The 17,920-nt window shown below is 44.1% G+C and overlaps 1 protein-coding gene across 2 annotated transcripts in view; it reads left to right on the forward strand.

The window, feature by feature from the left end:
• CDC14A (cell division cycle 14A) overlaps positions 1 to 17,920 on the forward strand; it is a 160,249-nt gene that overhangs the window by 119,501 nt on the left and 22,828 nt on the right. For both annotated transcript variants that reach the window (XM_056523372.1, XM_056523371.1), the window contains exons 10-11: positions 841 to 979; positions 5,139 to 5,298. In XM_056523372.1, coding sequence (XP_056379347.1) covers positions 841 to 979; positions 5,139 to 5,298 — 299 coding nt within the window. The remainder of the gene's footprint in view (positions 1 to 840; positions 980 to 5,138; positions 5,299 to 17,920) is intronic.

A 17,920-nucleotide genomic window follows, 5' to 3' on the forward strand; every position in this document is an offset into this window, starting at 1 on the left:
AAATGGACCATCGTTTGTTGAAACCATCGAATGTTGAGGGATCCGTGCAATGTAAAGTATAGGACAGTGGTCTACAACCTCCAGACCTCCAGATGTTGCAAAACTACAACTCCCAGCATGCCCGGACAGCCAACGGCTGTCCGGGCATGCTGGGAGTTGTAGTTTTGCAACATCTGGAGGTCCGGCAGGTTGAAGACCACTGGTATTGGAGGTTATACTCACCTGTCCCCGCCGCTCCGGACCGTCACCGCTCGTCACCGCTGCCCTGGATGTCGCCTTCCATCGCTGTCGCCGCGTCCCCGAGGTGTCCCCGACCCTCCAGCCAGGCCTCTGCTTCCCCGGCATCCGCGCTCTCCGTCGCCGCCATCACGTCGCTACGCACACCGCTCCTATTGGATGACGGGATCGGCGTGTGCGACGGCGTGATGACGACGATGGAGAGCGCCGACGATGCAGGGGATCCCGAAGAGGATGCGCCGGACCCCCGAGGACATGTAAGTGATCGTCAGCGGACCACATGGGGCACCGTAAACGGCTATCCGGGGGCAGCTGAAGCAGTCTGCGCTACAGGATAGCCGTGTATGCGATGGCCCCGACATACAAAAGCATCGTATGTTGATGCTGCATTGTATGTTGAAATGATCGTATGTCGGGGCCATCGTAGGTCGGGGGGGTCACCGTATGGGGTAAGCGCTACCATACTTACCTCTACGTTATTCTCTACGATATAACACCACGATGCGCTGTTTTTATTTTGGTTTTAGTCTTTGATGTAGTGACTGTGTTTTTCCTTGAAGTCCGCAGAGATCATCTTTTGTTGTCCTTCTTTGTACCCCACAGCTGGTCTGGGCAGGACGGGGACCCTGATCGCTTGTTATATCATGAAGCACTACAGGTTCACCCATGCTGAAGCAATAGCGTGGATTAGAATATGTCGACCCGGTTCCATCATCGGACCTCAGCAACACTTCCTGGAAGAGTAAGTTCCTTTGCCTTTCACCAATGACAGCTGTTCATTCACTGACACAAGGCTATAAAGGGGTCTTCTTAAAGGGATACTCCCGTGGAAAACTTTTTTTTTTTTTTTTTTAAATCAACTGGTGCCAGAAAGTTAAACAGATTTGTAAATTACTTCTATTATAAAAAAAAAAAAAATATCTTAATCCTTCCAGTACTTTTTAGGGGCTGTATACTACAGAGGAAATGGTTTTCTTTTTGGATTTCTCTGATGTCACGACCACAGTGCTCTCTGCTGTCCATTTTAGGAACTGTCCAGAGCAGCATATGTTTGCTATGGGGATTTTCTCCTGCTCTGTACAGTTCCAAAAATGGACAGCAGAGGTCAGCAGAGAGCACCGTGGTCGTGACATCAGAGAAATCTAAAAAGAAAAGAAAAGCATTTCCTCCATAGTATACAGCCCCTAAAAAGTACTGGAAGGATTAAGATTTTTTTTAATAGAAGTCATTTTTACAAATCTACAAAAAAGGCAAATGTGTGTGTAGCTCACAAACCAAAAATCCGAGGATATGCTTGGTTATATGCTGAAACCCAACGGGCAGAAGTAAAATATATATATATATATATATATATGTGTATATATATATATATATATATATATATTTATATATATGTATATATGTATATATATATATATATATATATATATATATAAGAAAAAATTTATAACCAATCCTTCAAGGATTTTACCCTGAAAAAGGTACACAATGCTAATCAATATTATAGGCATGCTTCAATTAATGATTAATTGTTTTTATTAAACATTTATAAAACAGTATAATAAAAATTATATAATCCTGGCACAGATCTATGATAAAAAGGTGAAAATCCACTGGGCCCTAGTGGTATTGATCACCATAAAATTTTATGGTGATCAATACCACTAGGGCCCAGTGGATTTTCACCTTTTTATCATATATAACTGGTGCCGGAAAGTTAAACAGATTTGTAAATGACTTTTACTAAAAAATCTTAATCCTTCCTGTACTTATTAGCTGCTGAATACTACAGAGGAAATTCTTTTCTTTTTGGAACACAGAGCTCAGTGCTCTCTGCTGACATCTCTGTCCATTTTAGGAACTGTCCAGAGAAGAAGGAAATCCCCATAGCAAACATATGCTGCTCTGGTCGGTTCCTAAAATGGACAGAGATGTCAGCAGAGAGCACTGTGCTCATGATGTCAGCAGAGTGCACTGTGTTTCAAAAAGAAAAGAATTTCCGCTGTAGTATTCAGCAGCTAATAAGTACAGGAAGGATTAAGATTTTTAAATCTATTTAACTTTCTGGCACCAGTTGATTTAAAAAAACACAAAAAGTTTTTCACCGGAGTACCCCTTTAACTAGTAATGCCAAAGTCAGAAAAGTATTACCTACTTTACCCACACACAAAAAAAGCTTAAAAAAAACATAACTTTAAATGAACCGTGCCTAGAACTGAAAAACCCAGCAAATGTCGTTTAAGCATAGATTACTTATTAATTGAAGCATCCCTATAATATTGATTAGCATTGTGTACCTTTTTCAGGGTAAAATCCTTGAAGGATTGGTTATAATATTTTTCTTATATATAATTTACAAATCTGTTTAACTTTCTGGCACCAGTTGATTTAAAAAAAAAAGTTTTCCACGGGAGTACCCCTTTAAGTTTGGCGTTTGTTCGGATTCACTGCCCCTGAGGACACAGCTTGTTGTGGTGAAACATGTTGTTTTTTTTTTTGTATTTTAAAAATCAGCCAAGTTCCTGCAAATAGTTACTGAGTGCAGACAGTGTGATCTGTTATAGAAAGTGAATGCCAATCTGCAATGAAGGTGCCGGGATCAATACAGATCCCGGCATCTGTGGCAGTGCGCGATTTGAATGAATGATCGGATCGCCCGCAGCGCTGCTGCGGGGATCCGATCATTCAGAACGCCGCACGGAGGTCCCCTCTCCTTTCTCCGTGCGGCTCCCGGCGTCTCCTGCTCTGGTCTGTGATCGAGCAGACCAGAGCAGAAGATCGCCGATAACACTGATCTGTTCTATGTCCTATACATAGAACAGATCAGTATTAGCAATCATGGTATTGCTAAGAATAGTCCCCTATGGGGACTATTCAAGAGTAAAAAAAAAAATTTAAAGTAAAAGTTAAAAAAATGTGAAAAATCCCCTCCCCCAATAAAAAAGTAAAACATCCGTTTTTTTCCTAATTTACCCCCAAAAAAGCATAAAAAATAAATTTTATAGACATATTTGGTATAGCCACGTGCGTAAATGTCCGAACTATTAAAATAAAATGTTAATGATCCCGTACGGGGAACGGCGTGAACGAAAAAAAAAAAAAAAGTCCAAAATTGCTACTTTTTTATACATTTTATTTAAAAAAAATTATAAAAAAATGTATTAAAAGTTTTTTATATGCAAATGTGGTATCAAAAAAAAGTACAGATCATGGCGCAAAAAATGAGCCCCCATACCGCCGCTTATACAGAAAAATTAAAAAGTTAGAGGTCATCAAAATAAAGGGATTATAAACATACTAATTTGTGATTTTTTTTTAAGCGCAACAATAATATAAAAGTATATAATAATGGGTATCATTTTAATTGTATTGACCCTCAGAATAAAGAACACACGTCATTTTTACCATAAATTGTACGGCGTGAAAACGAAACCTTCCAAAATTAGCAAAATTGCGTTTTTCTTTTTCATTTCCCCACAAAAATAGTGTTTTTTGGTTGCGCCATACATTTTATGATATAATGAGTGATGTTATTACAAAGGACAACTGGTCGCGCAAAAAACAAGCCCTCATACTAGTCTGTGGATGAAAATATAAAAGAGTTATGATTTTTAGAAGGCGAGGAGGAAAAAATGAAAACGTAAAAATTTAATTGTCTGAGTCCTTAAGGCCAAAATGGGCTGAGTCCTTAAGGGGTTAAAGGGGTACTCCGGTGGAAAAACAATTTTTTTTTCTTTTTTAAATCAACTGGCTCCGGAAAGTTAAACAGATTTGTAAATTACTTCTATTAAAAAAATCTTAATCCTTCCTGTATTTATTAGCTGCTGAATACTACAGAGGAAGGTCTTTTCTTTTTGGAATGCTCTCTGATGACATCACGACCACAGTTCTCTCTGCTGATGTTGTTATAATAATAATAACACTTTATTTATTGATGTCCTTAGTGGGATTTGAACCTAAGGCCCCAGCGCTGCAAGGCAGCAGTGCTAACCACTAAGCCACCATAGCTGCCCTTAGCATACATCTGCTATGCATGGTTGCTAAAATGGACAGAGAGGTCAGCAGAGAGCACTGTGCTCGTGATGTCATCAGTGTTCCAAAAAGAAAGGAATTTCCTCTGCAGCATTCAGCAGCTAATAAGTACTGGAAGGATTAAGATTTTTTGATAGAAGTAATTTACAAATATGTTTAACTTTCTGCCACCAGTTGATTTAAAAGAAAAAAGGTTTTCACCGGAGTACCCCTTTAAAGGGGCTATCCAGGAAAAAAAATTTTTATATATCAACTGGCTCCAGAAAGTTAAACAGATTTTTAAATTACTTCTATTAAAAAATCTTAATCCTTTCAGTACTTATGAGCTTCTGAAGTTACGGTTGTTCTTTTCTGTCTAAGTGCTCTCTGATGACACCTGTCTCGGGAACTGCCCAGTTTAGAAGCAAATCCCCATAGCAAACCTCTTCTAAACTGGGCGGTTCCCGAGACACGTGTCATCAGAGAGGACTTAGACAGAAAAGAACAACCTTAACTTCAGAAGCTCATAAGTACTGAAAGGATTAAGATTTTTTAATAGAAGTAATTTACAAATCTGTTTAACTTTCTGGCACCAGTTAATAAAAAATAAAAAAAAAAGGTAAATTAAATGTAAAACTGCAATTTTGGCACAAAAAATCCAATATGGCTGCAACATAAACTATTTTTGGGTGCGAAAAAACATAAGTGGCGCGAAAATGAATTTTTACATAAAGAGACCTTTGAAAATGTTAGGAGAAAAAAAAAAAGACTTGAATAATTTCGCTGGAACAGAAATTACCGCAGTTTTTGAGAATCTCCCCCAATGAATTGCAGACAAATGAATCAAACTACTATATAAGAAATAACCTATTGTCTGTGTGTGTTTTTAGGAGGCAGGCCTGGCTGTGGCTGCAGGGGGATCTACACAGGAGTAAACAGAAACAGATCCAGCTGGAGGACGGGACCGTGAACCGGATCTTGTCTGAGTTTGAAGATTTGTCCCTGAGCAGCCGGATCAGTCGGCATCACAGTATGGATCGATCAGGAGAGGTCAGTGCCACCATGAACCGTGGTCGTGTCCGGTCTCCACTAAATACAGGAATAAGTAGGTAGGAAGGTCCCTACAGTAGGTGGGCAGGTTGGGCCTCTGGTTAGTCCCTTCTATTCACCCTTCACCCTTCTATTAGTTAGGGCAGTTTTTCCCAACCAGGGTGCCTCCAGCTGTTGCAAAACTACTACTCCCAGCATCAGTAGGCACAGATAGTACTCTCTCTCCTTATGGGACTCCTACTGCTCCTTTCCATAAGGCAGTATTTTGCAACCCGGGGGCCTCCAGCTGTTGCAAAACTACAACTCCCAGCATCAGTAGGCACAGTTAGTACTGCCTTACTGTCTCTCCTTATGGGGCTCCTACTGCTCCTTTCCATAAGGCAGTGTTTTCCAACCAGGGTGCCTCCAGCTGTTGCAAAACTACAACTCCCAGCATCAGTATGCACAGATAGTACTGCCTTACTGTCTCCCCTTATGGGACTCCTACTGCTCCTTTCCATAAGGCAGAATTTAAGGCAGATTTACTGCTTTGTTCAACTTTTTATTAATATTGACTGCACATCATTAAAGGGGTACTCCACTGGAAAACATTTTTTGTTTAACCCCTTCACGACGAGCGACGTACATGTACGGCGCCGCGAAGTGTCACTTGGCGCGCGGCGACGTACATGTACGTCGCGGGGTTCCGGGAGCGCCGCGTCGCCGGGAGCGGTGATCGGACCGGGATGACTGCTGTTATCTAACAGCAGGCATCCCGGCACATCGCCGAGGGGGGTCCTGAGACCCCCCCATGACCGCGATGCGCGCAAATCGCAGGTCAATTCAGACATGCGATCTGCGCGATTCCGGGTCATATGGGTCACTGGTGACCCGGTGTCCCGGAAAATAAGAGGGATCGTAGGTGTCCGAGACACCCTCGATCCCCCTAAAGGGATAGGAGTTTGGTGGCAGGGTTGCCACCCCTCCTATCCCTGCTATTGGTCGGCCGAGCGACCGACCGATAGCAGACCGGGGGAGGGGGGGTTAAAGTTCGGTTCCCCCGCTTTGCCCACCTATCGGTGTCCGGGCAAAACGGGGGAACCGTCCAGGGAGGGTCGGCGCTGAAGGTCCCTACCTGGATCCCGGATCGCGATGCGGGGATCCCCACGTGCGGCGGCGGCGGCTTCCGGGTCCTGCTAGGTGAGTTGTTGCCTAGCAACATCCGGAGGGCCACAGTTTACAGTGGTCTCTAAACCGTGGCCCTCCAGATGTTGCAAAACTACAACTCCCAGCATGCCCAGACAGCTGTTTGCTGTGTGGGCATGCTGGGACTTGTAGTTTTGCAATATTTAGAGGGGTTCAGGTTGTAGATCACTAAGTGGTCTCAAACTGTAGCAGTCCAGATGTTGCAAAACTACAACTCTCAGCATGCACAGACAGCAGTTTGCTGTCTGGGCATGCTGAGAGTTGTAGTTTTGCAACATCTGGAGGGCCACAGTTTTGAGACCACTGGACAGTGATTTACAACTTGAACCCCTCTAAATCTTGCAAAACTACAACTCCCAGCATTCAGGAACAGCATAAGGCTGTCTTGGCATGCTGGGAGTTGTACTTGCGTGCCTCCAGCCATTGCATAACTACATCTCCCAGCATGCCCTTCCGCAATCAGTACATGCTGGGAGTTGCAGTTTTGCAACAGCTGGAGGCACACTGGTTGGGTTGGAAAACTGAGTTAGGTCATAGAACCTAACTCAAGGTTTTCCAGCCAGTGTGCCTCCAGCTGTTGCAAAACTACAACTCCCAGCATGCATGGTCTGTCAGTGCATGCTGGGAGTTGTAGTTTTGACCCCCCTCCCGTGTGAATGTACATGCTACATTCACACTGGCGGCAGATTACAGAGAGTTCCCCGCTGCAAATTTGAGCTGCGGCAAATTTTCCGCCGCAGCTCAAACTCCTAGCGGGAGACTCAGTGTAATCCGCCGTCAGTGTGAATGTAACCTAAAAACACTACGCTACACTAACACAAAATAAAGAGTAAAACACTACATATACACACGTACACTGCCCCCCCCACCCCCCACCCCCCTTCTCCAATAAAAATGAAAAACGTATTGTATGGCAGTGTTTCTAAGATGGAGCCTCCAGCTGTTGCAAAACAAAAACTCCCAGCATTTCTGGACAGCAATTGACTGTCCAAGCATCCTGGGAGTTTAGCAACAGCTGGAGGCACCCTGTTTGGGAATCACTGGCGTAGAATACCCCTATGTCCACCCCTATGCAAGTCCCTAATTCAGGCCTCAAATGCGCATGGCGCTCTCACTTTGGAGCCCTGTCGTATTTCAAGGCAACAGAATAGGGTCACATATGGGGTATCGCCGTACTCGGAAGAAATTGCCTAACAAATTTTGGGGGGCTTTTTCTCCTTTTACCCCTTATGAAAAGGAACAGTTGGGGTCTACCAAAATTTTACACTAACATGCTGGTGTTGCCCTATACTTTTCATTTTCACAAGAGGTAAAAGGGAAAAACGCCCCCCAAAATTTGTAACACAATTTCTCCCGAGTACGGAGATACCCCATATGTGGGCGCAAAGTGCTCTGGGGGTGCACAACAAGGCCCAGAAGGGAGAGTGCGCCATGTACATTTGAGGTGATTTGCACAGAGGTGGCTGATTGTTACAGCGGTTCTGACAAACGCAAAAAAAAAAAACACACCCACATGTGACCCCATTTTGAAAACTACACCCCTCACGGATTGTAATAAGGGGTGCAGTGAGAATTTACACCCCACAGGTGTCTGACGGATCTTTGGAACAGTGGTTCGTGAAAATGAAAAATTTTGCACAGCCAACTGTTCCAAAGATCTGTCAGACACCAGTGGGGGGTAAATGCTCACTGTACCCCTCATTACATTCTGTGAGGGGTCTAGTTTCCAAAATGGTATGCCATGTGGGGGTTACTTTGCTGTTCTGGCACCATAGGGGCTTCCTAAATGCGACATGCCCCCCGAGCAAAATTTGCTCTCAAAAAGCCAAATATGACGCCTTCCCTTCTGAGCATTGTAGTTCGCCCGTAGTGCACTTCAGGTCCACTTATGGGGTACCTCCATACTCAGAAGAGATGGGGTTACAAATTTTGGGGGGTCTTTTCTGCTATTAACCCTTGCAAAAATGTGAAATTTGGGGGGAAACCCACATTTTAGTGAATTTTTTTTTCTTTTTTACATATGCAAAAGTCGTGAAACACCTGTGGGGTATTAAGGCTCACTTTATCCCTTGTTACGTTCCTCAAGGGGTCTAGTTTCCAAAATGGTATGTCATGTGTTTTTTTTTTGCTGTTCTGGCACCATAGGGGCTTCCTAAATGCGACATGCCCCCCGAGCAAAATTTGCTCTCAAAAAGCCAAATATGACTCCTTCTCTTCTGAGCATTGTAGTTCGTCCGCAGTGCACTTCAAGTCCACTTATGGGGTACCGCCATACTCAGAAGAGATGGGGTTACAAATTTTGGGGGGTCTTTTCTGGTATTAACCATTTAAAAAATGTGAAATTTGGGGGAAAACCAACATTTTAGTGAAATTTATTATTATTTTTTTTTACATATGCAAAAGTCGTGAAACACCTGTGGGGTATTAAGGCTCACTTTATTCCTTGTTATGTTCCTCAAGGGGTCTAGTTTCCAAAATGGTATGCCATGTGTATTTTTTTTGCTGTTCTGGTACCATAGGGGCTTCCTAAATGTGACATGCCCCCCAAAAACCATTTCAGAAAAACGTACTCTCTAAAATCCCCTTTTCGCTCCTTCGCTTCTGAGCCCTCTACTGCGCCCGCCGAACACTTTACATAGACATATGAGGTATGTGCTTACTCGAGAGAAATTGGGCTACAAATATAAGTATACATTTTCTCCTTTTACCCCTTGTAAAAATTCAAAAATTGGGTCTACAAGAACATGTGAGTGTAAAAAATGAAGATTGTGAATTTTCTCCTTCACTTTGCTGCTTTTCCTGTGAAACACCTAAAGGGTTAAAACATTTACTGAAAGTCATTTTGAATACTTTGGGGGGTGCAGTTTTTATAATGGGGTCATTTATGGGGTATTTCTAATATGAAGACCCTTCAAATCCACTTCAAACCTGAACTGGTCCCTGAAAAATTGAGAGTTTGAAAATTTTGTGAAAAATTGGAAAATTGCTGCTGAACTTTGAAGCCCTCTGGTGTCTTCCAAAAGTAAAAACTCGTCAATTTTATGATGCAAACATAAAGTAGACATATTGTATATGTGAATCCCCCAAAAAATTTTTGGTAATATCCATTTTCCTTACAAGCAGAGAGCTTCAAAGTTAGAAAAATGCAAAATTTTTCATTTTTTCATAAAATTTTGGGATTTTTCACCAAGAAAGGATGCAAGTTACCACAAAAATTTACCACTATGTTAAAGTAGAATATGTCACGAAAAAACAATCTCAGAATCAGAATGATAACTAAAAGCATTCCAGAGTTATTAATGTTTAAAGTGACAGTGGTCAGATTTGCAAAAAAGGGCTTCGTCCTAGAGGTGAAAATGGGCTCCGTCCTTAAGGGGTTAAATCAATAGGTGCCAGAAAGTTAAACAGTTTTGTAAATTACTTCTATTAAAAAAAATCTTAATCCTTCCAGTACTTATCAGCTGCTGTATATTACAGAGAAAGTTCTTTTCTTTTTGAATTCCCTTTCTGTCTGACCACAGTGCTCTCTTGCTCTGGACAGTTCCTGACATGTACAGAGGTGTCAGCAGAGAGCACTGTGGTCGGACAGAAAGGAAATTTAAGAAGAAAATAACTTCCTATGTAACATACAGCAGCTGATAAGTACTGGAAGGATTACACTTTTTTCATAGAAGTAATTTACAAATCTGTTTAACTTTCTGGCACCAGTTGATTTAAATTTTTTTTTTTCTTTCCAGTGGAGTACCCCTTTAAGATTACAAAGAAGTAATTGCGGAAATGATTGCGCAGTTAAATTCTCTGGCACTACCCAAACCTATTCAAACTCAGCATAACAAAAATATAGTAGTACATTGATTCATGAATATGATTTTTTTCTGCCATGTCGGCTTGGTTGATCAGCAGTTTATTATTTTTATTTCCGGCCTTTTTTTGTCGGGGACCTTTTCCCACTTTATTGATCCCTTAACTTCCAATGGGCTCAGGTTACAATATATACACAACGTACAATGCTACAGACAGTCCTGATCTGTGAAACGTGTCAATGGCCAGAAGATCTGACCAATCAGAATGGGCATTCACTGGTAAAACCCCCGTATTACTGAAGTGCATGCTCTGACTGGTGTCTGGTAGTGCCCCCTACAGTACAGGGAGGTATTACATGTTCTGTACTCTTTACCTGTATTACTGAAGTGTATGCACTGACTGGTGTCTGGTAGCGCCCCCTACAGTACAGGGAGGTATTACATGTTCTGTACTCTTTACCTGTATTACTGAAGTGTATGCACTGACTGGTGTCTGGTAGCGTCCCCTACAGTACAGGGAGGTATTACATGTTCTGTACTATTCTTTACCTGTATTACTGAAGTGTATGCACTGACTGGTGTCTGGTAGCGTCCCCTACAGTACAGGGAGGTATTACATGTTCTGTACTCTTTACCTGTATTACTGAAGTGTATGCACTGACTGGTGTCTGGTAGTGCCCACTACAGTACAGGGAGGTATTACATGTTCTGTACTCTACCTGTATTACTGAAGTGCATGCACTGACTGGTGTCTGGTAGCGCCCCCTACAGTACAGGGAGGTATTACATGTTCTGTACTCGTTACCTGTATTACTGAAGTGCATGCACTGACTGGTGTCTGGTAGCGCCCCCTACAGTACAAGGAGGTATTACATGTTCTGTACTCTTTACCTGCATTACTGAAGTGTATGCACTGACTGGAGTCTGGTAGCGCCCCCTACAGTACAGAGAGGTATTACATGTTCTGTACTACTCTTTATCTGTATTACTGAAGTGCATGCACTGACTGGTGTCTGGTAGTGCCCTCTACAGTACAGAGAGGTATTACATGTTCTGTACTCTTTACCTGTATTACTGAAGTGCATGCACTGACTGGTGTCTGGTAGCGCCCCCTACAGTACAAGGAGGTATTACATGTTCTGTACTCTTTACCTGCATTACTGAAGTGTATGCACTGACTGGAGTCTGGTAGCGCCCCCTACAGTACAGAGAGGTATTACATGTTCTGTACTACTCTTTATCTGTATTACTGAAGTGTATGCACTGACTGGTGTCTGGTAGCGCCCCCTACAGTACAGGGAGGTATTACATGTTCTGTACTCTTTACCTGTACCAGGGTTAGCTGCTCCTTTGGACACCAGGTGAGGGCGGCTCCATGTTACTTTTTTAGGACACTGTGTACTGTACAGGACCCTGAAGAAGCTCCCGTCCTCTACATAGACAGTGATTACAGCTCCCAGCAGATCTTTATTACTTTTATATATAAGGATTTGCTTTATCTGTATTAGTTATCTACTTATTTTTCTTTTATCCTCACTTTTTCTGTTTTTAGATTACATTTTTGGGCTTCAAAACCAATTACCAGGAGTAACCATAGAGTTATGGTCCCAACATACAATGGTCGTCCTGGAATCAAATCATATTGTAACATGAGGGACCACTGTATTGTCCTCCATTTATACACATTAGGGGAAATTTATCAAAACCCGTGTTGAGTGGTGCAGTTGCCCATAACAACCAACCAGATCACTTCTTTCATTTTTAAAGAGTCTTGTGGAAAACCACTCTTCCTTCATACAGGTTTTGATAAATCTCCCTCTATATATACCTATGAACATACAGTCATGGCCGAAAATGTTGGCATCCCTGAAATGAAGTATTTCTCACAGAAAAGGATTGCAGTAACACATGTTTTGCTATACACATGTTTATTCCCTTTGTCTGTATTGAAACTAAACCAATAAAGGGAGGAAAAAAAACAAATTGGACATAATGTCACCAAACTCCAAAAATGGGCTGGACAAAATTATTGGCACCCTAAACCTAATATTTGGTTGCACACCCTTTGGAAAAAATAACTGAAATCAGTGGCTTCCTATAACCATCAATAAGCTTCTTACACCTCTCAGCCGGGATGTTGGCCCACTCTTACTTTACAAACTGCTCCAGGTCTTTCTTATTGGAAGGCGCCTTTTCCCAACAGCAATTTTAAGATCTCTCCACAGGTGTTCAATGGGATTTAGATCTGGACTGAGCCAGGGATGTGGAATTTCTATCGCCCGACGCCCCGGACCAGCAGTTTTGGGCGCCGGGCAGGTGAATTTGTCCGGCCCTTAGCCCGGCTTCGGGCAAGCAGGACCGGACCTGACAAGTGCGGCGGCGATCTGCAGTCTGTATGGAGCGGGCTCCCGACTCCTGCCCGCTCCATACTCTGCAGCCTGTGTCCCCGGAAGCAGAGCAGGGGAGATGAGAAGCTGTGTATGTCTCTCTCTCCCCTGCTCTGCAGACATGCGGGGGGAGATGAGGGGGCGTGGCTTACTTCTCCCCGTGCAGACCTGCGTCCTCTTGCTTCAGCTGAGGGGAGGAGGCGCGTCTGTGCGGGGAGATGCTTGCGGCGCTCTGCAGTATGTATGGAGCGGGCTCCGGACTCCTGCCCGCTCCATACTCTGCAGCCCCCGGCTGTTCTCAGTAGCCGGGGGCCGCCGCTAATAGCCAGCATACGGCGATCTGTCAAAGCTGACAGCGGCGTCTAAAGCCTGGGTTCTCAACCTGGGGTACGCGAAAACGCTGACAAATACCGGCCATGCATTGGCCAGTATTTGTCAGCGCATCGCCGCGGCAGCTCACTGTACAGTAGCGCGGCCAGAGATGCGGCCAGGGCTACTGTAAGTGAGCTGCGTGGTTGCCAGGGAGACGTGTGGCCACCCCTGACGTTGCGCGGAGTTGCCGCACAGCGCAGGGGGACGTCACACGTCAGTGCGGCCCTGTGGAACATCCCGTGAAGCAGCAGGCAACGGGACCACAGGACGCCAGGTAAACAACTGTATGGCACAGAGGGGGGGGGGGACTGTATGGGACGGAGCACAAGGCATTAAGATGGAGGGGGAGAGGGATAATGGCGGAGGGGGGGAGTAATAAAGCACAAGGCATTGAAATTTTATGTCTTGTGCTTTATTACTCCCCTCTCCCCTTCCATCTTAATCCCCTTGCACCATTCCCCCTTCCTCTGATCCCCCTTTTGCCATATCCGATAATAATGGCACAAGGGGATTAATATGGAGGGGGGAAAATGACAAAAGGGGATCAGAGGGAGGGGGGAATAATGACACAAGGGGATTAATATGGAGGAGGGGGGGGTTGATTATCCCCCCCCCCTCCATCTTAATCCCCTTGTGCTATTATTATCCGATATGGCAAAAGGGGATCAGAGGGAGGGGGGAATTATCAACCCCCCCCCTCCATATTAATCCCCCTGTATCATTATTCCCCCTCCTCCATCTTAATCCCCTTGTTCCATATTGGATAATAATGGCACAAGGGGATAAAGATGGAGGGGGAATAATGGTAAAAGGGAATCAGAGGGAGGTGGGAATTGTGGGACAGGGGGAGTAAGACGGAGGGGGAATAATAGCACAAGGGGATTAAGATGGAGATGGGATGCATTAGTATACAGGTAAGAACACGCCTTTTGTCTGCGGGTACCCCTCGCTCGCAAGTTCCGCGTGAGGGGGTACCCGTGGACATACTTTCAGGCCTTGGGGGTATGGTCGCCGAAAAGGTTGAGAACCACTGGTCTAAAGGGACATGTGAATGCTCCCTGGTGGGCTAGTGGGGTGGATCGCCCCCCTGCAGCGTGATCGCAGGGGGGCGATCCACTATGGAGGTAGCCGGAGGACTTACCTCTGCTTCCTCCTGTCCCGCTCTGTCATTGATAGATCCTGGCTGGACCAGGCTCTATCAATGGATCACTGAGCACACAGATCAATGGAGTTCAATAGAACTCTATTCATCTGTCTGAGGAATCTAATGATTCCTCATAAGTCTAATAAAGTGTAAAAGAAAAAAAAAAGTTTTAATAAAAGTTTGAAAGACACCTAGTGGTCTTCAAACGGTGCCCCTCCAGATGTTACAAAACTACAATTCCCAGCATGCCAGGACAGCCGTTGGCTGTCCGGGCATGCTGGGAGTTGTAGTTTTGCAACATCTGGAGGGCCACAGTTTGAAGACCGCTGCATTAACCCCTTCCATGTTAAAAGTTCAAATCACCCCCTTTTCCTATATAAAAACATGCAAACATAATAAAAATAAACATATTTGGTATCGCTTCGTGTGTAATTGTGCAACCTATTAAAATATAACATTATGTATCCCGTACGGTAAATGTAATTAAAATACCAAACCACAGATTTGCAATTTTTATAATATCCCAGAAAAAAAAGTTAAAAAGCGATTAAAAAGTCAGATCAATGCCAAAATGGTACCGATACAAAAAACAGATTATGGCGCAAAAAATACTCATACAGCCTGGTATGTGAAAAAAAATATAAAGCTACAGGGGTTAAAAAATGGCAATTAAAAAAATTAGAAAAAGTTCAGAATTAGTAAAACATGACGTAAACTATACAAATCTGGTATCGCTGTAACCAGGCGCCTAAAGTAAAAAACTAACATGTTACCTCAACCACAAGGTAAATGACGCAGAAAAGAAAAACCACTAAATCTGCAAAATTATCTTTTACTATTTCAATTTCACTTCCCTTAATATATATATATATTTTTGGTTCAGAGAATGCGTTATTGAAAAATTAAAAGGTATCATTATAGTAGGTAGTTATGGCTATTATAGGGCGAAGAGGAAAAAATCAGAGCGTAAAAGCGAAAATTGGCCCGGACAAGTGGATCGTCATGAGGGACAAGTAGATTTTGCTCCATTTTAGTCCCGTGGACAAGTAGTTTTTTATAAAATTTCCACACCCCTGCGGACTCATTGCTGCCACTTCAGAACTCTCCAGCACTTTGTTGTCATCCATTTCTGGGGGCTTTTTGATGTATGTTTGGGGTCATTGTCCTGCTGCAAGACTCAAGATCTTGGACGCAAACCCAGCTTTCTGACACTGGGCTGTACAGTGCGACCCAAAATCCGTTGGTAATCCTCAGATTTCATGATGTCTTGTACACATTCAAGGCACCCAGTGCCAGAGGCAGCAAAACACCCCCAAAACATCATTGACCCTCCACCATATTTCACTGTAGGTACTGTGTTCTTTTCTTTGTAGGCCTCATTCCGTTTTCGGTAAACAGTAGAATGATGTGCTTTACCAAAAAGCTCTATCTTGGTCTCATCTGTCCACAAGACGTTTTCCCAGAAGGATTTTGGCTTACTCAAGTTCATTTTGGCAAAATGTAGTCTTGCTTTTTTATGTCTCTGTCAGCAGTGGGGTCCTCCTGGGTCTCCTCCATAGTGGGGTCCTCCTGGGTCTCCTCCATAGTGGGGTCGTTTTGGGTCTCCTCCCATAGTGGGGTCCTCCTGGGTCTCCTCCCATAGTGGGCTCCTCCTGGGTCTCCTCCATAGTGGGGTCCTTCTGGGTCTCCTCCCATAGTGGGGTCCTCCTGGGTCTCCTCCCATAGTGGGGTCCTTCTGGGTCTCCTGACATAGTGGGGTCCTCCTGGGTCTCCTCCATAGTGGGGTCCTCCTGGGTCTCCTCCATATTGGGGTCCTCCTGGGTCTCCTGCCATAGCGTTTCATTTCATTTAAATGTTGACGCATAGTTTGCACTGACACTGATGCTCCCTGAGTCTGCAGGACAGCTTGAATATCTTTGGAACTTGTTTGGGGCTGCTTATCCACCATCCGGACTATCCTGCATTTACACCTTTCATCAATTTTTCTCCTCCGTCCACGCCCAGGGAGATTAGCTACAGTGCCATGGGTTGAAAACTTCTTGATAATGTTGCGCACTGTGGACAAAAGCAAATCTAGATCTCTGGAGATGGACTTGTAACCTTGAGATTGTTGATATTTTTCCACAATTTTGGTTCTCAAGTCCTCAGACAGTTCTCTTCTTCTCTTTCTGTTGTCCATGCTTAGTGTGACACACACAGACACGCAATGCAAAGACTAAGTGAACTTCTCTCCTTTTTATCTGCTTTCAGATGTGATTTTTATATTGCCCACACCTGTTACTTGCCCCAGGTGAGTATAAACGAGCATCACATGCTTGAAACAATCTTATTTTTCCACAATTTTGAAAGGGTGCCAATAATTTTTCCCAGCCCATTTTTGGAGTTTGGTGACATTATGTCCAATTTGCTTTTTTTCCTCCCTTTTTTGGTTTAGTTTCAATACACACAAAGGGAATAAACATGTGTATAGCAAAACCTGTGTTACTGCAATCCTTTTCTGTAAAAAATACTTCATTTTCTTGAAATATTTCAGGGGTGCCAACATTTTTGGCCATGACAGTAACTATAGATCCTCGCCCATTCTAACTTATATATACAGTATGCAGTATGTGTGTCTTGTGTTATACACACGCTGCCCACGTATATCCTATAAAGCTTCATACTACACGTGTTCCCGGGAGATACATATGATGGTGTTATCTCTGTGTCTTGCAGTCTGCGCACTTGTATAATAAGTGCAGTGCGGGGGCTCGGAGCCCTCGATGTAAAAATCGCGGCTCCTCTCTTACTAATCACTCGCATTTTGTCCTAACAAGAAGCCGTTTCCTTCCGATAATGGAGCCATTATCCCAGCTAATGACAGACATTCCTGGCGCTGACTGATCTTTTGACGTTCTTCTTGCACATTTACATCCCTCTCTCTGATCTTTCGTTGTGATGTTTCCAGCTTTCTTCTTGCTTAACCAAGCGGCTTCTAGCTCAGTCTGAGTCTAAGGCTGTCCAGGCATGATGGGAGTTCTAGTTTTGCACAAAAAAAAACCTGCCCAAACAAAAAAAAGCTGATGCCTATACCTACTGTGGGGGAACTCTGCTGCCGCCTATACCTACTGTGGGGGAACTCTGCTGCCTCCTATGCCTACTGTGGGGAACTCTGCTGCCTGTACCTACAGTGGGAGAACTCTGCTGCTGCCTATACCTACTGTGGGGGGAACTCTGCTGCCTCCTATGCCTACTGTGGGGAACTCTGCTGCCTGTTCCTACTGTGGGGGAACTCTGCTGCCACCTATACCTACTGTGGGGAACTCTGCTGCCTGTATCTACTGTGGGGGAACTCTGCTGCTGCCTATACCTACTGTGGGGGAACTCTGCTGCCTCCTATGCCTACTGTGGGGAACTCTGCTGCCTGTACCTACTGTGGGGGAACTCTGCTGCCGCCTATACCTACTGCGGGGAACTCTGCTCCCGGTACCTACTGTGGGGGAACTCTGCTGCCACCTATACCTACTTTGGGGAACTCTGCTGCCTGTACCTACTGTAGGGGAACTCTGCTGCCTATACCTACTGTGGGGAACTCTGCTGCCTGTACCTTCTGTGGGGGAACTCTGCTGCCTCCTATGCCTACTGTGGGGAACTCTACTGCCTTTACCTACTGCTGAGGAACTCTGTTGCCGCCTATGCCTACTGTGGGGGAACTCTGCTACCGCCTATACCTACTGTGGGGGAATGCAAAA

Source organism: Hyla sarda, chromosome 6, assembly GCF_029499605.1.
Source record: "Hyla sarda isolate aHylSar1 chromosome 6, aHylSar1.hap1, whole genome shotgun sequence".
Classification (NCBI taxonomy): domain Eukaryota; kingdom Metazoa; phylum Chordata; class Amphibia; order Anura; family Hylidae; genus Hyla; species Hyla sarda.